The following is a 26,739-nucleotide window of genomic DNA, read 5'->3' as shown; positions in this document are numbered from 1 at the left end:
CCGATTGACTCTCCATGGCTTTTACACCCCATGGCTTTTGGAAACTTTACCTCTGAAATGGTCATTATTATTTACCATGCTTATGTTGCACTCTGAAATGTCATATTAGTCACGGTAATGTCCTTGGTAGGAAAATTAGAAAGTGTTTATTGATTACATCATACATCACTAGACTTGACCTGGTCAAAACAATTTGACATACTTCATCTGGTAAATCCCTTCCTCACAATTACAAGATGTTGCATATTACAATAAACAATTGTTAAATGGAATGGAGGTCACTCATATGGAATTGTTGTCATTTTTATTATAAATATAGAATTGATTTATTATGATTAAGTTTTGTTTGAACAAAAAGTCCCATGATTATGTAGTTATTACACTATGATAATGATGGAAGACTCTTATAGGAAATTGCTACACCATCATGTTTTTGGAGTATGACAAAACTTTGTTTCGGGTAGGGTTGAAATACATTCCCTGGTTTTCCGGATGATTGCTGAAATTAAGAGGGAATAAGCAGGAAATGGAATCCGCCTTCCTGGATTTCTAGAAAACCTGGAAATTTCTGGAAAGTTACCAGAATTTTGCAACCCTAGTCTCAGGTAATTGCGCTTCTCAATATGTCTACCGAATCACATTGCATACACGCCATTAACAAAATAGACCTATGGGGTAACATTCCAGAAGAGAATACATTTGAACATTGATATAGGCCTAAACCTGAATGGCTGGAGCAGTGAGAGTTCCAACAGACTCAGACACCTTCTTATGGGCTGAAGGGAATGTGGAGGATTCTCTCTGAGCACTTCAGCTCACTGTCATAAACCTCTGGTTCAATCATGCTGAATTTATGAGGCCCACCACAATGCTAGCTGGTACAGTAGATAGAAATGTGGCGGTGCTGGGGCTGTGGGGGGACAAGCTCTTAACCTAACAGAGTTATGGAGCCCTGTGCTCATGACGGAGTATTGAGAGGCAGGCCTTGGTGCATCAATCAGTTTGTCAGAGTTTCCATCACATTTACCTTGCATGTCCGAACCTTACTGTCAAAGAGAATTTGGGTGCGTGCTTATGGACTAATTTACACCCAGTTTGCCATTATATAAAACCATATAGAAATGCATAGCTTGCCCAGTGTGACAATTATTTATCTTCCATGTACTTTAATAAACATTGGCCCCCTCCAGGTCTCCCTTGTGAAAGAGATCTTTCGACCTCAATTGGTCAACCTGGTTTTTCAAGTTTACACTGCTCCCCATACAGAAATTTAAAAAGCAGATTATGTCCTTTACCCCTCTGATGTTCTCCTAAAACTCAAGGAGAATTTGTTTGGTTGGCATCATATGCTCCTGCCCTTAGTTGATATAGATGTGTTTTGACATTATTTGGCCTGGTAGGTTGCCCTACAAGCAAACCCTTCGAGGCTTAGTTCCAAAATAGAAGAACCACTTTGTTTCAAAAGTTGGGGAAGTTTCCAAAATGATAACATGAAGAGCAGAGAAGGGAAACATTAAAACATTTAGAGAACATTTGACATATTTTACAGCTTGATTCTGCTGTATATGAGTAAGATTGTACAATTCCTTCACACAATAGTAACATGTCTGTGTTTCCTGACACCAGTTCCACCCAGGATGTTGTATGCACTGGCATGGCCATTTGCTGCCTGGTTACCGTTGACAAGATCAGGAATCTGGTAAACAAAAGCAAAACATAGTTTATAGTGTATACACTTCCCTAAATGTGTCCCAAATGATACATGTGGTTTACAGTTTATGTTTAAAAAAGAGCACAGTAACACTTTACAGCTCTCTCGCACTCTCTCTTTTAGGGTTGTTGGTTCAATTCTCACGCGGGACCAGTACGAAAAAGTACATATGCACTCACTATTGTAAATCGCTCTGGATAAGAGTGTCTGCTAAATGACTAAAATGTAAAATGACTAATAATCTTCAGCTGAAAATGCAATCACCCTGAAATTCTTAGGTTATGACTTATTACAGTTGACTTTAATATTACATTTGTTAAGTTTTATGAGGTACTTCTTACCAGACTCATTACTGTAATGAAAACTAATCAATTACACTGTAAATAAATCATACAGAATAAATTGGCATCTGAACAAATTAATAAATCCACATCTAAATCTAGAGGCCACCTCATGTGTCAATGTATTATTACGTACCTCAAAATGTTTTGTATAGTTAGTCTGGATGTAACCACTGTCGTTGAATTCACTGTGGGTGACACCTGCTGTAAGAAAGATACATCTCAGTATTTTACCATTGGAGTGTTTCCAGGGATAGAAGAATGTGTACACATGTGACAGCATGGCTGTGAACATGTGACAGCAAGAGGCTTATATAAACATACCATGACAAAATTAAAGAATTTTGTTAACATTAAAAATGTGTTCTGTTAATCGAAAAGTCATTATAATCTGTGTGTAGGCATAAGTGCCTATGCGGGCGCGTGTGTGTGCATTTGTGGGTGTGTGTAAAGACAGAAATGATAGCTCCTACTTGTTTGGCCGTCTATCACGTATGCAGGGTTTTCCTTGCCCTGTCTCTGTCCCACTGCACCACCACTCATCTGGATCTGGGACCCCGTTCTCCTGGGAAACATCAAACACTTCACTGCAACAATCACACTATAAACCTCACATAATGATCAAGGTAACTGATCTGGTAATTGGGGACAAAATGGTAGCAGAACTCTCTTACCCCATTTCCTTCTGGTAGCTGGATTCTGAAATGAACCCCCGAGAGAAAATAATAATGAATCAGGTATAGACATCCCACCTAAAGGTGTTGCTTTAGTTGATGGTAATTATGCCATGATGAATCTAGTAGGTCAAACTTTATTTGGATAGTCCATCTGTAGATGCTATCTACAGACTATCAGTAACATTTCAACTAACTATCTACTAACCCTAACACTAGCTCTAACCCTAACCTTAACCTTAACCTTACCCTAACCCTTATTCTAAACCTAACCCTAACCTTAGCAAGCACTTGGTTATCAACAGATAGTTTGTTGATAGTATGACCATCAGTAGAGCATCTACAGATGGAAGATCCGGACTATCTAAATAAAGTGTGACCGAATTAATTCTCCAACATTTGTCGCCTACTGGTAGGTGTTATAGACCTATAGTCAGAGTTTTGATATTAGACCTCATGTGTACCCTTTCAGACAGTGAGTAATCTACATCCACAAATGATCATACATTAACCTTTATACTCATTAGAAAGTTTACTGCAAGTCAATCTCTTTGTTGGCATCTCCTCTGTTGCTTGTTGAGCTATCTTGTATGCATCGGACAGATGAGAGGCAAGCAGCGGGAGCCAAACAGTCCTAAAGTCACTATATTTTCTGACTGGTGTGTCCTGTATTTAGATGAAGGCCTCTGCATATATCTCACCCTGTCATTGTCCTAATAGAGGACCTCAGTGAGACCTGTCCTGACTCAGTCTACTTGTTTTCTACTTTCTTCAGTGAAACAGAGCAAGAGGCTCGATTTGGGCATGACTCCAGGTCCTTGGACTACATGGGGGTTTGACCTTGATACAAGCTAAAGAAAGGCTTCTTACTTGCTTCTTTTCTGCGTTTGCAGCAGAAGACGATTCCAAAGATGAGCAGCACCAGCAGAGCGAAGCCACCGATGGAACAAACGACAGCGATGAGCACAGTCCAGTCATGGGGCTCTGGTGAAACAGTGGTCTCGAGATAAGTAAGAGTTAGTGAGTTAGTATGTATGGTTAGTAAATATCACAATGTAGACTGACATCTTAGCCTTAAACTCAGTTGGCTATTGAGACAGTAGGTTCTATTGTAAGTCCAACCTGCCACTAGTTGTTACAGTACTAAAGTAATCAAATGTGTGACGGAACTACAGAAAATTATAAATGGCAATGTATGGGAGTTTTTCATATACATATAATATGGAGCCTCTGTGCTCTTGGAAGAAATACACAACTTTTATCATGTAAGTATCTACCTGCATAAACAAAGAATTCATTCACTTATTTATTAATGTAATAAGTAATTATGGAAAAATAATCACGGTCCCACAGAACAGTACAAAGGCATATGTTAAGGGAGGTAGGTCTTATCCTTTCTCAGAGGATTTTCTCATATTTTTTATTGCTCTACAAATTGTAAGGCCAGCCAGGATCATCAGCTTTTAATTGTGATTTTTGGCAGCACCTCAACTTGGCCAGGAACCCATAAAATCCCTTTCCTGACTTCGCAAGGGTTCCCATTTCTGACAGTGTAAGCAGACCTCACTAAATCCTATCCATGTTGAAGGTACTGTCCAGGCTACTGGAAGTGACCAGACAGGGCCGGCACTATGGGCTGGCCGTAGGGGGAATGGCCCGCCCTACCTTACCTCCTTCCCAAATAAAACATTTCAACATTGATCATTTATTTGATCGAGAAGCAAACAGGAAAACGGATCAATCTCAGATAGGTTACCTTCGCACGTACCTCACCGGAGAAAGACTCCGAGCGAGCAAAACAGCGCCCCTCTGTCTCAGTATGTGTAGCCAACGTATCTGATGCTGCCTGGCCAAAAAGAGTATTGCATATCATACTATTTTTGGCCAGACAGCATCAGATACATGGGCTACATACAGTAAGACAGAAAAACACTGTTTCGCACGCTCGGATGCCTTCTCTGGTGAGACAGTATTAGCCACTTGCGAATTGAAGGAAAGTTGGCGGGTGCACAGTGTACTGTTTGGATGCTGGAATTATTTTGGACAAACATGCGAAGGTAACCTACTTTTGAAGTGATTTGTTTGACAATCAGATAAAAACATCAGACTGGTTGTGTTCATGCACATTAAAATGTAAGATCATCAAGGACAACAACCACCCGAGCCACTGCCTGTTCACCCTGCTACCATCCAGAAGGCGAGGTCAGTACAGGTGCATCAAAGCTGGGACCGAGAGACTGAAAAACAGCTTATATCTCAAGGCCATCAGACTGTTAAACAGCCATCACTAACACAGAGAGGCTGCTGCCTACATACAGACTCGAATCCTTGGCCACTTTAATAAATTGATTACTATTCACTTTAAATAATGCCACATTAATAATGTTTACATTACTCATCTCATATGTATATACAGTTGAAGTCAGAAGTTTACATACACTTAGGTTGGAGTCATTAAAACTCGTTTTTCAACCACTCCACAAATTTCTTGTTAACAAACTATAGTTTTGGCAAGTCGGTTAGGACATCTACTTTGTGTATGACACAAGTAATTTTTCCAACAATTGTTTACAGACAGATTATTTCACTTATAATTCACTGTATCACAATTCCAGTGGGTCAGAAGTTTACATACACTAAGTTGACTGTGCCTTTAAACAGCTTGGGAAATTCCAGAAAATTATGTCATGGCTTTAGAAGCTTCTGATAGGCTAATTGACATCATTTGAGTCAATTGGAGATGTACCTGTGGATGTATTTCAAGGCCTACCTTCAAACTCAGTGCCTCTTTGCTTGACATCATGGGAAAATCAAAAGAAATCAGCCAAAACCTCAGAAAACAAAATGTAGACCACCACGCATCTGTTTCATCCTTGGGAGCAATTTCCAAATGCCAGAAGGTACCACGTTCATCTGTACAAACAATAGTACGCAAGCATAAACACCATGGGACCGCGCAGCCGTCATACCGCTCAAGAAGGAGATGCGTTCTGTCTCCTAGAGATGAACGTACTTTGGTGCGAAAAGTGCAAATCAATCCCAGAACAACAGCAAAGGACCTTGTGAAGATGCTGGAGGAAACAGGTACAAAAGTATCTATATCCACAGTAAAACGAGTTCTATAACGACATAACCTGTAAGCCCGTTTAATAAAGAAGAAGCCACTGCTCCAAAACCGCCATAAAAAAGCCAGACTACGGTTTGCAACTGCACATGGGGAAAAAGATCGTACTTTTTTGAGAAATGTCCTTTGGTCTGATGAAACAAAACTATTTTTTTATGGCCAAATAGTTCTAACTATAGAACTATTTGGCCATAACGACCATTGTTATTTTTGGAGGAAAAAGGGGGATGCTTGCAAGCCGAAGAACACCATCCCAACCGTAAAGCACGGGGGTGGCAGCATCATGTATTGGGGGTGCTTTGCTGCAGGAAGGACTGGTGCACTTAGATGATGGAACCATGAGGAAGTAAAATTATGTGGATATATTGAAGCAACATCTCAAGACATCAGTCAGGAAGTTAAAGCTTGGTCGCAAATGGGTCTTCCAAATGGACAATGACCCCAAACATACTTCCAAAATTGTGGCAAAATGGCTTAAGGACAACAAAGTCAAGGTATTGGAGTGGCAATCACAAAGCCCTGACCTCAATCCTATAGACAATTTGTTGGCATAACTGAAAAAGCTTGTGCGAGCAAGGAGGCCTACAAACCTGACTCAGTTACACCAGCTCTGTCAGGAGGAATGGGACAAAATTAACCCAACTTATTGTGGGAAGCTTGTGGAAGGCTACCCGAAACGTTTGACCCAAGTTAAACTATTTAAAGGCAATGCTCCCAAATACTAATTGAGTGTATGTAAACTTCTGACCCACTGGGAATGTGATGAAATAAATAAAAGCTGAAATAAATCATGCTCTCTGCTATTATTCTGACGTTTCACATTCTTAAAATAAGGTGGTGATCCTAACAGACCTAAGACAGGGAATTTTTACTAGGTTTAAATGTCAGGAATTGTGAAAAACTGAGTTTAAATGTATTTGGCTAAGGTGTATGTAAACTTCCGACTTCAACTGTACTGTATTTTATACCACGTATTGCATCTTGCCTATGCTGCTCGGTCATCGCTCATCCATATATTTATATGTACATATTTTTATTCCATCCCTTTAGATTTGTATGTATTAGGTAGTTGTTGTAGAATTGTTCGATTATTTGTTGGATATTACTGCACTGTCGGAACTAGAAGCACAAGCATTTCCCTACACTTGCATTAACATCTGCTAACCATGTGTATGTGACCAATAAAATTTGATTTGATACATTTCTACAGTTATATTACATGTATTTACTATAAAAACGCATTTAAAATGTGTGCATGCCCTTGTCCCGTAAACAAAACGTGCCCCCCTATGGAAATCAAATGCCTGTCTATTTGAAGAGTCAGAAGAGTTCTTACCAACCACCAGGTAGAAGGAGCTGGACAGTGGGGTGGTCAGGGCAGATACGCTGGCCAGGCACTTCACTTGGACACTGTTGACCCCACGGACAGTCAGGAGGCTGATGGAGTTATACAGACCGTCCAGGGCCTCACTGCTACTGTTGTAGCTGTTCTGGTCCACCACGACCCCATCCACCACCCAGCTCACTGTGGGCTTAGGGAACCAACCAGAGGTCTCACACCGGAAGATGGCCTGGTGGCCCTGGGCCACTGTCATGTTACCTCCCACAATCCTTACTGTGCCGCTCTCTGTGGAGACAAACAGAAGAGAACAGTCAGCAACCGTGAGGGATGACATCTTACATGAAACACAATGAATATACTGTAGTGTTAATGTTGGACCACCTACAGAGTGGATAATTCTACAAATGTAGGATCTTTTAATTTGAGCCAGTCTGCTACAGCAGGAAAATAATCCTGCATCTATGTGCTAGTATGGTAAATGCTTCCTGAATGTCCTGACTTAACACTGGTCCCAGCTGAGGGTTGGCCACAATGTAAACAATCAATGTAATATTGACATCCATTCAGTTGGATATTACTACTGTCTGCCTAGGAGTATTGATACATGGAGGGGAATATGTTTGTAATCAGGTAGGTCCAAATCAGGGGAATGAGAAGTCCATCCATGCACCATACTGTATATCAGGTGTGAAGGTACAACCCAGATGCAGACCACGTCAAATAAACAATAGTTTAATATTCCAACAGGGCAGACAATGGACAGGTCAAGGCAGGCAGGGCTCAGACAACCAGAGGTGGGGCAACGGTACCGGGCAGCAGACAGGCTCAGGGAGACAAAGGGCTGTGAGACATGGGTTTGACTCTGGAGACATGAAAGGTGGGATGAATACGAAGGGTACGGGGCAACAGAAGATGAACAGCAGAGGGGCTAATGATCTTGGAGATGGGTAACGGGTCGATAAACCGGGGGGAGAGATGGCGAGATTCCACCCGGAAGGGCAGATCCCGGGTGGATAGCCATACCTTCTTGAGGAGTGTTCTCTTCCAGGTACGACGACAGCGGTATACAAACATCTGGCCAGAAGGTATGCCGACCTCCTCTTCCTGCTCAGGGAAGAGTGGGGGCTGATACCCGAGAGAACACTCAAATGGTGAAAGGCCTGGGGCAGAGCAGGGAAGGGTGTTGCGGGCGTACTCCACCCACACCAGCTGCTGGCTCCAGGTGGTGGGGTTGGCGGAGACCTGGCAGCGCAGGGTGGTCTCGAGGTCATGGTTGGCTCACTCCGACTGGCCGTTAGACTGGGGGTGGAACCCAGAGGACAGGCTGGTCGACGACCCAATGAGGGTGCAGAACACCTTCCAGAACCGGGATGAATGAAGTGGGCGGCCTTGGAAAAGCGATCCACCGCGGTCAGGATGGCGGTGTTGCCATCAGACGGGGGGAGACCCGTGATGGAGTCCAGGGAGATTTGAGACCTGGGGCGATAAGAAATGGGCAGAGGTTGGAGGAGGCCAGCCGGAGCTTGTCGAGGGGTCTTGTTCCGTGCACAGACCGTGCAGGCGGCGACAAAGGCGGCAACGTCCAGAACCATGGTAGGCCACCAAAAGCGCTGTCGCATGTAGGCCAGGGTCTGCCGGGAGCCCGGGTGGCAGGCGAGCCTGGAGGAATGGGCCCACTCCAGGACCGCGGAGTGGACAGCGTCAGGTACAAACATCCGGTTATCTGGGACCCCCTAGGGTTTGGCTGGGACCGCTGTGCCTCCTGAACCTGTTTCCCGATACCCCAGCTGAGTGCCGTCGCCAGGCACAAGATGGAAAGGATGGTCTCGGGCTCCGGGTGGTAGCTGAGGGGTTATAGCGGTGAGACATGGCATCCGGCTTGACGTTCTTGGACCCCGGCCGGTAGGAGAGGGAAAAGTTGAACCGGGTAAACAGCAGGGCCCATCTCGCCTGCCTGGAGTTGAGGCTCTTGGTGGTGCGGAGATACTCCAGGTTTTTGTAGTCGGTCCACACAATGAACGGGTGTTCCGCCCCTTCGAGCCAGTGCCTCCATTCCTCCAATGCCATCTTCACCGCGAGAAGCTCCCGATTCCCCACATCGTAATTCCTCTCCGAGGAGGTGAGGCGGTGGGAGAAGAAGGCGCAGGGATGTAGCTTAAAACTTCTTTCTTTGTGATAGGTGGGACGGTAGCGTCCCACCTGGCCAACATCCGGTGAAATGGCAGCGCGCCAAATTCAAATAAATTACTATAAATATTAAACTTTCATGAAATCACAAGGGCAATACATCAAAATAAAGCTTAACTTGTTAATCCAGCCAACGTGTCAGATTTCAAAAAGGCTTTACGGCGAAAGCAAACCATGCGATTATCTGAGGACAGCGTCCAGCACACAAATGCATAACAAATCATTTTCAACCAGGGAGTTGCGACACGAAAGTCAGAAATAGCGATATAATATATGCCTTACCTTTGAAGATCGTCTTCTGTTGGCACTCCAAAAGGTCTCAGTTACATTACAAATGGTCCTTTTGTTCGATAGATTTCTTCTTTATATCCATAAAAACTCAGTTTAGCTGGCGCGCTTCAGTCAATAATCCACTCGGTTTCCATCGGTCAAAATGCATACAAAATGAATCCCAAACGTTTCCAATAAACTTATTCAAACAAGTCAATCAACGTTTATAATAAATCCTTAGGTACCCTAATACACAAATAAACAATACAATTTAAGACGGAGAATCGTTATTGTCTTTACCGGAGATAAACAAAAAGAATGCGCTATCTCGGCCATGCGCATGGAAACACTAGAGCCAAAATGGGAGCCCTTAGAAAAACTACTTCTTCTCCCTCATTTTTCCAAAATCCAGCCTGAAACTTTCTAAAGACTGTTGACATCTAGTGGAAGCCCTAGGAACTGCAATCGGGCACGATTTTGCCCTATTATAAAAGTGCCAACCATTGAAATCAGTGGTAGGATGAAAAAAAACAATTGGGGATGGTTTGTCCTCGGGGTTTCGCCTACCATTTCAGTTCTGTTATACTCACAGACATTATTTTAACAGTTTTCGAAACTTTAGAGTGTTTTCTATCCAAATCTACTTGCATATCCTAGCTTCTGGGCCTGAGTAGCAGGCAGTTTACTTTGGGCACGCTTTTCATCCGGACGTCAAAATACCGCCCCCTATCCCAAAGAAGGGCAGAATGTTGGGACAGAACAGACTACACTTTGACATCCGAAGCATCGTCCTACACCACAAACTGACGGGAATGGTCCGGATTAACCAGGATGGGAGCCGTGGTGAAGCGGTGTTTAAAGTCCCGGAACGCCCGGTCAGCGGCCTTGGACCACATGAACAAAACCTTGGTAGAGGTGAGGGCAGACAGGGGGGAGACCAGGGTGAGGTAACCCCGGATAAAGCAGCGATAAAAGTTGGCGAACCCCAGGAAGCGTTGCAGCTGCACCCTGGATGCAGGCTGAGGTCAATCCACCACCGCTTTCACCTTCTCGGGATCCATCTTGATGCTCCCAGCAGAGATGATGTAGCTCAGAAAGGGCACGGTGGAGTGATGGAACTCACACTTTTCCGCCTTAACGAACAACTGGTCCTCCAGAAGGCGCTGGAGAACCTGCTGGACATGGAGCACGTGTTCTTGTGGGCAGCGGAAGAAGACGAGGATGTCATCAATTTAGACAAAGACAAAACTGTTCAGCATATTGCGGAGAACGTCATTCACTGGAGCCTGGAACACGGCAGGGGCGTAGGTGAGGCCAAAGAGCATGACCAGATATTCATAGTGGCCGCTGGCCGTGTTGAAGGCGGTTTTCCACTCGTCCCCCTCTCGTATCCGCAACAGGTGGTAGGCATTACTTAGATCCAGCTTGGAGAACACAGTGGCCCCCTGGGGCAGCTCGAAGGCCGCGGAAATGAGTGGAGTGGATGACTGTTCTTTACAGTGATGTCATTGAATCCCCGGTAGTCAATGCACGGGCACAGGGTCTTGTCCATCTTCTCCATGAAGAAAGAACCCTGTGCCAGTGGGAGAGGAAGAAGGACAGATAAATCCAGTAGCTAGGGAGTCCCCAATGTAGTCCTCCATAGCCTTGGTTTCCGGTCTCGACGGCGAGTACAGACTCCCCCGGCGAAGCGTGGTGCTAGGGAAAAGGTCAATCCCGCAGTCATAGGGGCGGTGCGGCGGAAGGGAAGTTGCCCGGGACTTGCTGAACACCTCCCGGAGATCCTGGTACTCAGCGGGAATAGTGGAGAGATCCGGAACCACCTTCAAGGACCCAGGAAGACATCCCGGGGCAGGAAGTTGCCTTCAGACAATGGACGTGGCAGAACGAATTCAAGCCCATGATGGCACCCGTAGACCAGTTGATGAGTGGATTGTGTCACTGGAGCCAGGAGAATCCCAAAACCACGAAGATCTGGGGGGACTTGATGAGCAGGAACTGAACGGTCTTGCTGTGATTCCCTGACACACGTAGGTGTGGTTGATAGGAGTGGTATTATGGCTGACCCGACCTATAGAGCGCCCGCTCAATGCTCTAACATCCATGGGAATGGAGAGGGGCTGAGTGGGGATATTCAGCTCGGAAGCCAGTGTGGCGTCCAAAAAGCTCTCATCGGCCCCAGAGTCAAGGAGGACCCAAATAGATTTGGACTGGTTTCCCCACAGCAGAATGACATGAAAAGGGTTGTGAGTAAGGAAAGGAGAAAAGTCCCCCAATGGCCCACCAGAGTACTCGCTCCTACTGGTGAGCCTGCGCTTTTACCGTGCACGAGGACACAAAATGACCCGCAATACAAACAGCTCCTTGTGCTGATACGATGTTGCCATTCCGCTGGCGACAGCCCTGCCCTGCCTAGATGCATGGGCTCGGGAAACAGTGCCTTGGCCCTCCTCGGTGACTCTTGAGGAATGTAGGGAAATCTCGGGTGCTCTCGGCCACGGGACCGTCAGGGACTTCTGGGAGGACTCGGAGGCAAGTTGGAGTCCCTGGACGTGCGAGTGAAATCGAATTTCCTCTCGATCTGTCATTCCCGCAATCGCCCATCGATGTGGATGGTCAAAGCGATGAGGGAGTCAAAAATCTGTGGGTAACTCCTGAGCTGCAAGCTCCTCCATAACCTCCTCCGAGTTGCTGTGCAGGAACATGTCGAACAGTGGTTCTGGGTTCCACGCACTCTCAGCTGCCAATGTACGGAATTCCACCGCATAGTCGGCCACAGTGCAGGCATCCTGCCGGAGTTGGATTAGCTTCCGGGCAGCTTCTCTCCAGGAGAAAGGGGCATCAAGGACCTCCCTCACCTCTCCCACGAACCCCTCCAGGCTCTCGCATATGGCCGGCTGCTGTTCCCATACAGCGGTAGCCCAGGTGAGAGCCCTTCCAGACATCAGCGTGATGAGGTAAGCTATTTTGGAGCAATCCAAGGGGAAGGAGGAGGGCTGAAGCTCGAAACTGAGGGCACACTGAGCTATAAATGCCTGAGAGGTGCTCGGCTCTCCATTAAAGCATTGCGCAGGAGGTAAACGGGGCTCCCGGGAAGGTGGAGTGGCCGGTGGGGCGGCGCTGCTAACTGCCAAATTGCTGAGGCGCGGTGGGGTTACCAGCAGCATGTCCAACGCCCGGTCATGGCGCTCAGCCAACGTTTGGACCCCCTCCATCAGCCCATGAAGCAATTCCTCGTGCCTACCAATGGAGGCTCCTTGGGAGGAGATGGCGTTGCGCAGCTGGTCCGGGTCTGCTGGGTCAGTCATTGCCAGTTTGTACAATCAGGTGTGAAGGTAAGACCCAGATGCAGACCACGTCGAATAAAAAATAGTTTAATATTCCAACAGGGGCAGGCAATAGACAGGTCAAGGCAGGCAGGGGTCAGTAAACCAGAGGTGGTAAACCAGAGGTATAAATACACAGGGGATAATGGGGAAGATTGGCGACACCTGGACGGGGGTGGAGACAATCTCAAAGACATGTGAAACAGATCAGGGTGTGACACCATAGGAACAAGACCAAATCAATATCCAATAAAAGTAATCCAATAGAGCCAGCAGAAGCCGCAATAAGATAAAGCCTAAAACCAGGTTTAGACCCTCTGTACATTAAAGCACCTGGGTGGAGGGCTGGTGGAGGATATAGCTGGTACATGTTTGATTCAGTTTATAATTGAATGGATGAGGGATCATAATATGCTGTGTGGGTTCTGGGTTTATCATTGTTAACAAGCTTCCCTGGGGGAATGGAATAACGAACACTAAGATGAACAGTAAATTGTAACCGTGAATGTGTAAATGGCATACCATCACCCAAGCCACTAGAGCAAGGAGTATAAAACAGAGTCAACCAGGGACGACCACACTCGCATGATGAGTGCCCTTGCCTGAGATTTGAAGACTTGCATTAGCTCCCTAAGCTAATGCATAGGCTTTAGCTCAGCAGGCTAGCAGGATAGTAGTCTTATGGCACACAGGAGACCAGGGTTCAAATTCTAGTCAATCACACATTTTGCTGAAGTGCTAATAAAAACAGATGTCAGCTCTATAAAACAAAAAATGTCAAAAGAGTGTTCAATAAAGATCAACTGAATTGAGAATATTCATTCCCGTTGCGATTTATAATCAAATACCGAAAAAAAAATTGACATCTTGTCTCCAGGCTGGAATCTTTGTCTCAGAACATCTGATGTCAAACTTTATTCCTCTCTTTTTTGTGTGAACTCTACCATGTGGAAATAGGCAAAGTCAAATTTTGCATATCAATGAGCCTCCCCTTATGCATGGTGCAACTCTTCAAGATAGTCCATAACTGCTGAGCCCTACAAGGCATTTGCATATCCACAGTGTGTTTCCCTTATGCTTGGTTGGTTCTTCTATCATTTTGGGGATAGAAAAGTCACCATAAGGATAGTAAAGAAAAGGAAAATTATCCCTCGTGAGGACATTTCCAGCATGCCCATGAGGACAAAGGCTATTTTGGTTTAGGGTTAGGGTTGCAATTAGAATTAGGGTCAGAATTTGGGTTAGGGTAAGGGGTTAGTGGTTAGGTTTAGATTTAGGGTTAAGGTTAGGAGTTAGGTCTAGGTTAGGGTTACGGGTTAGGGTAAGGGTTAGGGGTTAGGGAACATATTAATTGTAGTTCCCCACGAGGATAGAAGAACATAACGTGTGCGTGCGTGCGTGCGTGGAATGGCCTGAGGCTGCAGGAGAAACTCGCTGCTCTGAACTGTGCTGACCACTCTGTCTCCCATTCCATGTACCAAAATGCTGCCGTTGGTGAGGACATTCTCACCTTTACTGTTATGGCGAGGCTGAAAGTTCTACCAACAAAATATAATCTGGCACTCTGGTACCCTGCAAACCATGACCAATTCAGTATTCTATATGAGTCACATATAATGGAGTCTATTGTCCATGTTGTTAATGTACACAAGCATAAACATTATTGTGTAAGGGGAAGCTGGTTTGATGTTGATGCCTTTGCCGAGAAGCTGCTTAAGTACCAGCCCATCGGGGAGATGCTTGGACAGCCTTCGGGTGTAGGTGCAAGATGGTGGTGCTGATATTTGGCAGTCTCGGCCACGTACACAGGATTGCAGTGCATGGCCTCCAGATTGCTGGCCTGCCAAAAACAAGGGCAAAGCAGTTGGCTAGGTACTGCTCTGTTTTCGCTGTCGTGGGTGTCATGTAAAAAATCTTCCCAGCGTGAAATAGTTCCCAATCGTTCTGATTGTGAAGTCATGTTGTAACATTCCCAGTCAATAATTGCACGCGCGTCTGTGTGGATGGCTGAGCTCCTGCAGATGTTTCTCTCACACCCCCCCGCCCTTGATTTAGCTAGCTAGCTAACTAAGTAACAAATATATGCAGTGTCAATTGAAAAAGTAGCGCCCAAGTCTTTGCAAACGCAAAAATCTCTCCTCACGTCAACCCTCAGCACTTTGACGCGAGAGTCCGGGTATTTATATGCAGACCTCACGCCTCAACAAGCTTCTGATTGGTCCCTGGCCACCATTGATTGGCAGACATGTGAAGCAAATTTTTATGCTGGGAGAGATATTACAGAATGACGTCACAATCAGAACACAATCAGAATGATCAGAACTATTGGGAACTATTTCACGCTGGGAAGATTTTTAAATGACAGTGGGCAGAAGGAGGTGCTTTCTGTACCCTTAAGTGCCATTCATACAGGGACCTTTGAAATGTTTGGATCCTTTTTTAATGTAAACTTGATAGGTGAATTCAAATAAAGTATATAAAGTGCGTGTGCGTGTGTGTGTGTGCATGCGCACTTGTGTGTGTGACTTGAGGAGATCGCGCTTCAAAGAAATGCTTTCCATCAAAGTAAGCAGTAGAGTACAATTAACCATAATGCAAATCCTACGGCTCCCATCCACTAGTGTGTTTGACCTTACCCTTGTCTAGGAGCCAAAGCATACTTGCTGATTGGAAACAACAGATGCAAGGGTGGTGTACAAAGTATTGTGGTGTACAAAGCTTCTCCGGGATCCGTAGACCAGCACTGTATTTTCCCTGCACAATTGCTATTGTGTAGATCAGACCAGTAAGATTTGTGGCTACAGCAATAAGACTTACGTTACATGGACTTGGTTCATTGGTTATTTATTACACTAATCACCTTTGGCAACTGTGGCAAATTAGCTAGACAGAGAAAACTTGCCTTACCCACTGGGCACAGACGTCAGCTCAACGTCTATTTTTGATTTACATTTGGTTGTGCTGACTGTCACTTGTCACTTGTGATTTGGGTGGGCATTCTATGTTCTTTATTTCTATGATTTGTGTTTCTATGTTTTGGCCGGGTATAGTTCTCAATCAGGGACAGCTGTCTATCGTTGTCTCTGATTGGGAATCATACTTAGGCAGCATGTTTTGCCACTTTAGGTTGTCGGATGTTGTTTTTTGTTAGCTCTGTGTAGCCTTCAAGACGTGACGTTCGTTGTTCTTTCGTTGTTTTGTTTGGTGTTCGGTTTTAATAAAGAAGCATGAACACGTACAACGCTGCACCTTGGTCTCATCCTTCCGACGAGCGTTACACTGACAATTAACGTGAACTCAATGTGAAATCCAACAAAAATGTCACCCTGCCCCAGTTACTCTGCAGTTTATTAATTCATTTAATTTAATCTCCTCAACAATGGTACTCTATCATTTCAGTAAAGGTGATTATTTAAATGAACTCCATATTCTAACCTTGGATTATATAGAAGCTCATCAAAAGTCTTTTAAAGAGTTATTTCTGTCTGAATCAGACTGTTCCATCTGCCTAATACATGGATCCTTGTTCCTGTGTTGGTGATTAGCCAGGACCTGCTGAGAGAACAGATTATTATCCCTTTCTATGCTCAGAGTTTACAGTGTGCTACCACTTCTCTACTCTCTGATCTTACAGTGTATACTACTGCTCTCCAGAGCATAGGTCGGTCATTACACTACTGTCATCTATAGTGATACTGTATGTGCACAGCCTATACAGTGCAGGATGAGATGGGAAACAGACATTATTTAACTACTCTGCACATTTTGATTCCAGTAAAGAAAGGTGCAGGTGTAGAAGATCGTGCTTCTACACCTGCATTACTAGCTGTTTGGGGTTTTAGGCTGGGTTTCTGTACAGCACTTCGAGATATTAGCTGATGTACGAAGGGCTATATAAAATAAACTTGATTGATTGATTGATTAAAGAGGCCAGTCTTCACTTCTAAGGATTAAATATTGAGGAATTGTTCCCAACCTTGGACAAAGAGCTGAGCGGTCTGGGTCGGCTTTTCCTGGACGCCACAGCTGACGTCACCAGAGTCGTTCCTCCAGACGTCCCGGATGATGAACTCCCAGCAGTATATGTCGGCGCTGGAGTAATTTTTAACAGAGAAACGACAGTTGTGCTCAGACACACCGCTGCCACTGTTGATGGTGAGGACCAAAACAGTATTAAGCATCCATGACATGGAGTACCATTCCTCAGACAGGCTGATGTTAAACCGAACCTCTGAGCCCCGCAGCACAGTCACATTCAGGGGCTCCAGCTGAGGGACTCCTGAGACTCCTGAAGAGGAGAGGAGAGCAGAGAATCATGGTGTGGTTAGGGTTGGGGGTGAGAGGAGATAATGATTATCTATTTGTCATTTGTTATATTTGAGATCATTAAATTTGCCGACGACACAACAGTGGTAGGCCTGATCACTGACAACAATGAGACGGCCTATAGGGAGGAAGTCAGAGAACTGTCAGTGTGGTGCCAGGACAACAACCTCTCCCTCAATGTGAGCAAGACAAAGGAGCTGATCGTGGACTACAGGAAAAGGCCAGCCGAACAGGCCCCCATTAACATCAACAGGGCTGTAGTGGAGCGGGTCGAGAGTTTCAAGTTCCTTGGTGTCCACATCACCACCTAACTATCATGGTCCAAACATACCAAGACGGTCGTGAAGAGGGCACGACAAAACCTTTTCACCCCCAGGAGATTGAAAAGATTTGGCATTGGTCCCCAGATCCTCAAAAGGTTCTACAGCTGCACCATCGAGAGCATCCTGACAGGTTGCATCACCGCCTGGTATGGCAACTGCTCGGCATCGGACCGTAAGGCACTACAGAGGGTAGTGAGAACGGCCCAATACATCACTGGGGCCAAGCTTCCTGCCATCCGGGACCTATATAATAGGCGGTGTCAGAGGAAAGCTCATAAAATTGTCAGAGACTCCAGTCACCCAAATTATATACTGTTTTCTCTGCTACCGGAGTGCCAAGTCTAGCACCAAAAGGCTCCTCAACAGCTTCTACCCATAAGCCATAAGACTGCTGAACAATTCATAAAATCGCCACCTGACAATTTACATTGACCTCCCCCTCCCTTTTGTACACTGCTGCTACTCGCTGTTTGTTTGTTACCTATGCATAGTCACTTCTTCCCCCCCCCCCCCATACATGTACAGATTACCTCAACTAGCCTGTACCCCCGCACACTGACTCGGTACCGGTGCCCCCTGTATATAGCCTCGTTATTGTTATTCTTATTGTGTTACTTTTATTATTACTTTTTATTTTAGTCTACTTGGTAAACATTTTGTTAATGGTTAATGGCTTGTAAGTAAGCATTTCACGGTAAAGTCTACACTTGTTGTATTCGGCGCATGTGACAAATACATTTGATTTATTTTGATTTGATTTGATATATTTGTGAGTTGTTAGGTACAGTTTGCAAGATAAGCACAGATAAGATAAGCTTTTGTTGAAGAACATTCACTACAGAGTGAAGTTGAAATAGCTATGAAAGGGCCGGCGTGACGATTGTTGTTTATGGCCCTAAGTGGGGGGGAATGGACTTAGAAACAATAAACTAATTCTGTTCACAAGTTTCCCCTTGTTGTTGAGTTTAGTCACCTTGGCTGGTCTCCTTGGAGATGGACGTTCCCCTGAACTTATACATCTGTAATGATTCCGAGCCACTGCACCGCTCAAAAGGAGAGCTCAGAGCCACTTCCACTACTGCTACTACTGGGGTCAGACTGCTGCCGCTACGACTTCTGCCGCTGCTACTTCCTGGTCCAAGAGGGTGGAGTGGAGTGGAGTGGAGTGGAGCCGAACCGAACCGATGGTGCTCCAATGCCCAGATGACTGATGCAACGCATGCTATTTCCCAGAAATGGGATGATTGACTTTCACTTGTGAGTGATTTGAGGTGCTCTGTGAGAGTGATCTCCTTACCTATGGAGCGATTTCAGTGCCAACAGAAATTGTATTTGAATTCCATAATTTAGAATTTGTATTAGAATATTGAATTTGAATTTAATATTTTGAATTTGTAATACAGAAATGTAATCATTGAATTCATAAATTGAAATTGCATTTCATGATTTGAAGCTAAGTTGGATGAATATTGCATTCAGTTTTCAAATTCAATTTAAATTTAATTGTATATTCAAATTCAATATTTACATATTCAGTTTCAATATGGTAGATATTGCATTCATTGTCTGTGTATCAAGTTTAAAAACTATAATTTCAAGTTGATCAAAGTTTCATATATTCAACTTCTCAGATGTAATCAGATTCAGTTTTCAAATTCAGTTCTCTAAATGCAAATTCAAAAGCAGAGACAACAGGAAAGGCCAGGAAAGGTAGAGGAGAACAAATAGAATCAAACTCTCTCTGTGGAAAAACAGAAACCTCTGTTTCTGAAGCCAACACCCAAACAGACTCAAAAGAACACAGGGCAATCCAGAACAAACTGTTGGGACTGTTCTTGCGTATGTATCTATGTTGGTGTTTGTAAATGTGCTCACCCAGATGTCCTTGAACGAAATATAAATAAACTACATTTTAAAAACCTTGTCAGTGTGGTGGCCTGGGGCCTTAGTATCTGCATTCTTGTCTTTGCTGCAAGTGCCACACCTTTAGAACAGTAAACCTCGAGAACCCTCTTGACTCATTATTCTGTCGATAGAACAAGTTCCTAAAACAGTCTCAGCTGTTTGGAATGTTGGGCCTGTTTACACTCTGAGGTGCTCATTCATTACATAATAATATATGTATTTTTTTATAGCTCTTTTCATACAGACTACGTCACTTTAAAAAATGCATCTAAGGAGCCCCATGGAGCTCCAATGAGACATGGATAGGCTTTCAGCAAAGTGACTTTCACTTTTACTTGAGTCTTTTTCTATTAAGGTATCTTTACTTTTACTCAAGTATGACTATCGGGTACTTTTTCCACAACTACTTGTAATGACAGGGTTGTGGGTTCGATTCCCACGGGGGACCAGTGCGAATGAAAATGTATGCACTCACTACTGTAAGTTGCTCTCGATAAGAGCATCTGCTAAATGACAAAAAATTGATGAGGCTACTTGTGGCTACTTTGAAGAATCTAAAATCTAAAATATATTTTGTTTTATTGCACACTTTTTTGGTTACTACATGATTCCATATGTGTTATTTCATAGTTTTGAAGTCTTCACTATTATTCTACAATGTACAAAATAGTAAAATAAAGAAACACCATTAAATGAGTGGGTGCGTCCAAACTATATAAACTCAGCAAAAAAAGAAACGTCCTCTCACTGTCAACTGCGTTTATTTTCAGCACACTTAACATGTGTAAATATTTGTATGAACATAACAAGATTCAAGAACTGAGACATAAACTGAACAAAAGACAATTAAAATAATGCATAGCTGAACACACTCTATCAGGTGTAAGAACACTAACAATCCAATAGCAGCTCACTTTGAGGAAGCTAACTATCCCTTCTCCTCCCTCAAATATAGAGGCATTGAGCATGTTGCTCTAACAAGGAGAGGAGGTAACATGGAGATCCTACTACTACAGAGGGAGGCCTACTGGATATCCTATTTTAAACACATTGACCCCTAGTGGTCTGAATATTGACTTTGATCTCAAGCCCTTCTTATGACCAATTATATTTTCTGTGAACAGGTCTTGTAAATTAATGTATTCTTTCTCCACCTTATCAGAGTACGCCCAATATATTCCCTCTGTTGATCATGTTTATTATGCATTTTGGTTGAACCAAAAGATTACATGTAATAAAATGTTTTATGAAATTGGAAATATTTATAGGTGAAATGAAATGAAACAATATTGTATGTTGATGCTAATGTTATGCTAATGATAATGATAATAATGGCATAATATATTCAATATGCTGTGGGCTGTAGTCTTTTAATAGTTTAGCTCAATTAATTTTTATCAACCTAACAATTACGACACACCCCTCACTATTGTCATTGGTTGGACTAATTCCACTGTTTGTCTACAGTCGTGGCCAAAAGTTTTGAGAATGACACAAATATTAATTTTCACAAAGTTTGCTGCTTCAGTGCCTTTATATATTTTGTCAGATGTTACTATGGAATACTGAAGTATAATTACAAACATTTCATAAGTGTCAAAGGCTTTTATTGACAATTACATGAAGTTGATGCAAAGAGTCAATATTTGCAGTGTTGACCCTTCTTTTTCAAGACCTCTGCAATCCGCCCTGGCATGCTGTCAATTAACTTCTGGGCAACATCCTGACTGATGGCAGCCCATTCTTGCATAATCAATGCTTGGTTTGTCAGAATTTGTGGGTTTTTGTTTGTCCACCCACCTCTTGAGGATTGACCACAAGATCTCAATGGGATTAAGATCTGGGGAGTTTCTTGGCCATGGACCCAAAATATCGATGTTTTGTTCCCCGAGCCACTTAGTTATCACTTTTGCCTTATGGCAAGGTGCTCCATCATGCTGGAAAAGGCATTGGTCGTCACCAAACTGTTCCTGGATGGTTGGGAGAAGTTGCTCTCGGAGGATGTGTTGGTACCATTCTTTATTCATGGCTGTGTTCTTAGGCAAAATTGTGAGTGAGCCCACTCCCTTGGCTGAGAAGCAACCCCACACATGAATGGTCTCAGGATGCTTTACTGTTGGCATGACACAGGACTGATGGTAGCACTCAACTTGTCTTCTCCGGACAAGCTTTTTTCCGGATGCCCCAAACAATCGGAAAGGGGATTCATCAGAGAAAATGACTTTACCCCAGTCCGCAGCAGTCCAATCCCTGTACCTTTTGCAGAATATCAGTCTGTCCCTGATGTTTTTCCTGGAGAGGTGGCTTCTTTGCTGCCCTTCTTGACACCAGGCCATCCTCCAAAAGTCTTCGCCTCACTGTGCGTGCAGATGCACTCACACCTCCATGTTGCCATTCCTGAGCAAGCTCTGTACTGGTGGTGCCCCGACCCCGCAGCTGAATCAACTTTAGGAGACGGTCCTGGCGCTTGTTGGACTTTCTTGGGCGCCCTGAAGCCTTCTTCACAACAATTGAACCGCTCTCCTTGAAGTTCTTGATGATCCGATAAATGGTTGATTTAGGTGCAATCTCACTGGCAGCAATATCCTTGTCTGTGAAGTCCTTTTTGTGCAAAGCAATGATGACGTCACGTGTTTCCTTGCAGGTAACCATGGTTGACAGAGGAAGCACCACCCTCCTTTTGAAGCTTCCAGTCTGTTATTCGAACTCAATCAGCATGACAGAGTGATCTCCAGCCTTGTCCTTGTCAACACTCACACCTGTGTTAACGAGAGAATCACTGACATGATGTTAGCTGGTCCTTTTGTGGCAGGGCTGAAATGCAGTGGAAATGTTTTTGGGGGATTCAGTTCATTTGCATGGCAAAGAGGGACTTTGCAGTTGATTGCAATTCATCTGATAACTCTTCATAACATTCTGGAGTATATGCAAATTGCCATCATACAAACTGAGGCAGCAGACTTTGTGAAAATTAATATTTGTGTCATTCTCAAAACTTTTGGCCACGACTGTACATAACCTGGTTCAAGCATTTATGACATTACCCTGAAGAAGGCACAGTGATGCCGAAACGTTGGTGTTTTTTTTAAATACTGGGAGGTTATACATATGGAGTGTGTGACTCTCTTTGTTATTATAGTAAAGTACTTAAGTAGAAATACTTTAAAGTACTACTTAGGTGTTTTTTTGAGGTATCTGTACTTCACTTTACTATTTATATTTTTGACTACTTTTACTTCACTACATTACTTAAGAAATAATGTACTTTTTATTCCATACATTTTCCCTGACACCCAAAAGTATTCGTCACATTTTGAATGGTTAGCAGCACAGGAAAATGGTCCAATTTACGCACTTATCAACAGAAAATCATTGATCATCCATACTGCCTCTGATCTGACGGACTCATTAAATACACATGCTTCGTTTGTAAATTATGTCTAAATGTTGGAGTGTGCCCCTGGCTATCCGTAAAAATATATATATACAAACTGGTGCCGTCTGATTTGCATAAAATAAGTAATTTTGATACTTAAATATATTTTATTAATTACATTTACTTTTGTTACTTAAGTATATTTAAAACCAAATCATTTTAGACTTTTACTCAAGTAGTTTTTACTGGGTGACTCACTTTTACTATATATATATTTTTTTTTTCTTAAGGTACAGTGCCTTCGGAAAGTATTCAGACCCCTTTACTTTTTCCACATTTTGTTACGTTACAGACTTTTTCTAAAATTGATTAAATTGTTTTTTCCCCTCATCAATCTACATACAATACCCCATAATGACAAAAAAAGCGTAATATCACATTCACATACTGTAAGTATTCAGACCCTTTACTCAGTACTTTGTTGAAGCACCTTTGGCAGCGATTACAGCCTCGAGGCTTCTTGAGTATGACGCTACAAGCTTGTCACACATGTATTTAGGGAGTTTCTCCCATTCTTCTCTGTAGATACTCTTCAAGCTCTGTCAGGTTGGAAGGGGAGCGTCGCTGCAAAGCTATTTTCAGGTCACTCCAGACATGTTCGATTAGGTTCAAGTCCGGGCTCTAGCTGGGCACTCAAGGACATTCAGAGACTTGTCCTGAAGCCACTCCTGCATTATCTTGGCTGTGTGCTTAGGGTTGTGAACTTTCGCCTCAGTCTGAGGTCCAGAGCGCTCTGGAGCAGGTTTTCATCAAGGATCTCTCTCTGTACTTTGATCTGTTCATCTTTCCCTCGATCCTGACTAGTCTCCCAGTCCCTGCCGCTGAAAAATATCCTTACAGCATGCTGCCTCCACCATGCTTCACCGTAGGAATGGTGCCAGGTTTCCTCCAGAAGTGACACTTGGCATTCAGGTCAAATAGTTCAATCTTGGTTTCATCAGACCAGAGAATCTTGTTTCTCGTGGTCGGAGACCTTTAGGTGCATTTTGGCAAACTCCAAGCAGGCTGTCATGTGCCTTTTACTGAGGAGTGGCTTCCGTCTGGCCACTCTACCACAAAGGCCTGATTTGTGGAGTGCTGCAGAGATGGCTGTCCTTCTGGAATGTTCTCCCATCTAAACAAAATAAACTCTGGAGCTCTGTCAGAGTGACCATCAGGTTCTTGGTCACCTCCCTGACCAAGGCTCTTCTCCCCCGATTGCTCAGTTTGGCCGGGCGGCCAGGTCTAGGAAGTCTTGGTGGTTCAAAACTTCTTCCATTTAAGAATGATGGAGACCACTGTGTTCTTGGGGACCATAATTTCTGCAGAAATGTTTTGGTACCCTTCTCCAGATCTGTGCCTCGACACAATCCTGTCTCGGCGCTCTACAGACAATTCCTTCGACCTCATAGCTTGGTTTTTGTTCTGACATCACTGTCAACTGGGAACCTTATATAGACAGGTGTGTGCCTTTCCAAATCATTGCCAATCAATTGAATTTACCACAGGTTGACTCCAATCAAGTTGTAGAAACATCTCAAGGATGATCAATGGAAACAGGATGCAATGAGTCTCATAGCAAAGGGTCTGAATGCTTATGTGAATAAGGTATTTATTTTCTTATATATATATATATTTGCAAACATCTCTAAAAACCTGTTTTTGCTTTGCCATTGTGGGGTATTGTGTGTAGATTGATAGAATAACGCTGTAACGTAACAAAATGTGAAGGGGTCTGAATACTTTCCGAATGCACTGTGTCTTAGCTATAAGCTAGCTATAAGTGGTATATTTTCAAAACTCTATGTACAAAACTAAGCCGATAACACTTGTAATGACCCCCTATCTTATGTTCAGAACCTTTGTGCATTCATTGGGGTTTCATATCTTTCACCCCTGAGCCATAGGCTCACCATTTAGTAATTTCAACAACCACTTAATCCAATAGCAAAAAACACAAGACACTCATTTCAAAACTGTTCTTTTTGAAGTGCTGAATAGAAATAATAATTGATGGTCAATATAATTTTCCATACAGTATTTGACTATTACTTGACATGCACAATTATTATTATTATTATTTTTTTTTAAATATAACTTGTATCCAACGGCAGGTTGTGAGCATGTTGATAAGTATTTCAGTCTTAGTTTCATAATCCTTATACAGTAGGCTACACACGTAGGACAAATTATCAGAAATAGGGGCATTGTAAAGCAGTTGGCTACTGTAAAAATGTAGCATGGTATTGTATTCCATTTCTGCCCCATGCAACATTTTCAACTGATACAGTATCGCCTGTCTCCATGCTTGACAAAATTCATCAGCTTACAGTGAGTGTATCAATGAAATTCAGATAATGAGTGGAATATATTTTCATATATAACCAAAGTATTTCAGCAGTGAATTGTACACTACACTCCAAATGGTAGCACACAAGAGTGAAGCACACTGGCTGATGGAGAATGATGTACAGTATTTACAACCACATCCATATATGATTTGGTTTTACCTTCTAACATAAATTGATGTCAAATGAATACATTTATGAGGTACAAATATATAAACGTATTCAGTCAATCAAACATGTGCTTCGAGTTTTGAAACATGAGCCATTTTGATGATCTGTTTAGATTTCTGTGCTTAGAGTTGTGAAAATGTACCACATACTTATGGAAATTGCACCAAAGTGATTGGAGAAAAAAAACTGCACTATCCTAATGATGAGACCTGACTCATAAAGTTTCCTTTTAGAAGGAAGCAATATTATAGCCTGGTGTAGTCAACGTAAAGCCGTAAGCATTAGGCATGTTAAATCCGAGACCTGTATTTCTCTGCATGGCTGTGATAAACACGAGAAGGCCTCCATGTGAAATTAACAGCTTTAATCACTCCCAAACGAGACCAGTCTAACTAGGGCAAGATGAAGCCAGGGATAAATGATATGCTGAGCTGGGTTCTAATGCTCTTTCAGTGAAATAGAGTTTTGATATATATTCACTAATATCTATTCTCATGAACAGGGAAATGTTTGGGTAATCCCAATTGCGACGTCAACTATGGATTTTGTCCCCATCCTATCATATTCAGTAGATTTGTTTCAATTGTGAGTATATGGGATAGCGCAATGTAGTGTGTCAAATGTGTATATGTGTGCATAAAATATTCAGATCTGCTCACCTGTTGCATAGAGTAAAAGCAACGTGAAGAAAACACTGGCCATGTTGCCCAGGTAACAGTCATGCTAATATTCCCTGCCTGTAATATAAAAACAAAAAAGACAATGGCATGGAAACAACCCAGCGGGCAGCAAAATACTGTACACATTCAAACAGACCTGAGCTCTGAACGCTACATTTTTCACCAAGGAATGTTGTGTGAGGAACTCCCCTGTTCACAAAAACACACACATTCTCTGATTGATCGCTGATCAAAGACTCACTACAGCCCAACCACAGAAACACTATATCTTAATAACTTATCTTCTCGAACAAACATTAATCAAACAAAATATATTATTGAAACAAAATATATTTCAATAAGTGCAGTCTCACAGATCCGTCCATTCAGAGTACCAACAGAATCATACTTCCTCCCTAAGTCTTTCCCTCAACAACAACAAACAAGATCATTCTTAAATTGCATTTTTCTTTAGGAAATATTCCTATTGAGATCCAATGTACATCGACATACATCATTCTAATAACTTACTTGTTGAAGACTCTCAGAGCGATGACTAAAATGGATCCAAGGTTAATTTCCTGTTGAATCAGACCTAGTAAATAGAGGGACGCCAC

General features: G+C 43.2%; 1 protein-coding gene across 5 annotated transcripts; it reads right to left on the bottom strand.

Annotated features, from left to right (window-relative positions):
* Positions 1 to 133: 133 nt before the first annotated feature.
* Positions 134 to 26,739, bottom strand: igsf5a (immunoglobulin superfamily, member 5a). Of its 5 annotated transcripts, XM_038988924.1 has the most exons (10): positions 26,654 to 26,739; positions 26,123 to 26,200; positions 17,173 to 17,263; positions 16,952 to 17,067; positions 7,187 to 7,477; positions 3,597 to 3,710; positions 2,727 to 2,751; positions 2,526 to 2,617; positions 2,189 to 2,256; positions 134 to 1,696 (listed from the first exon to the last, which is right to left on the bottom strand). In XM_038988924.1, exons 2-10 carry the CDS (start codon positions 26,163 to 26,165, stop codon positions 1,589 to 1,591), a joined length of 948 nt encoding a protein of 315 aa, XP_038844852.1. In that variant the 5' UTR covers positions 26,166 to 26,200; positions 26,654 to 26,739; the 3' UTR covers positions 134 to 1,588. The 5 variants fall into 5 exon arrangements, with proteins under 5 accessions (XP_038844852.1, XP_038844848.1, XP_038844849.1 ...); XM_038988920.1 differs by having other exon boundaries at positions 16,952 to 17,263; XM_038988921.1 differs by having other exon boundaries at positions 2,189 to 2,253; positions 16,952 to 17,263.

The sequence above is a fragment of the Salvelinus namaycush genome, chromosome 3 (assembly GCF_016432855.1).
Source record: "Salvelinus namaycush isolate Seneca chromosome 3, SaNama_1.0, whole genome shotgun sequence".
In the NCBI taxonomy this organism is placed as follows: Eukaryota; Metazoa; Chordata; class Actinopteri; order Salmoniformes; family Salmonidae; genus Salvelinus; species Salvelinus namaycush.
The sequence above is the reverse complement of the archived record's forward strand: the minus strand, read 5'-3'. Positions and strand labels throughout refer to the sequence as shown.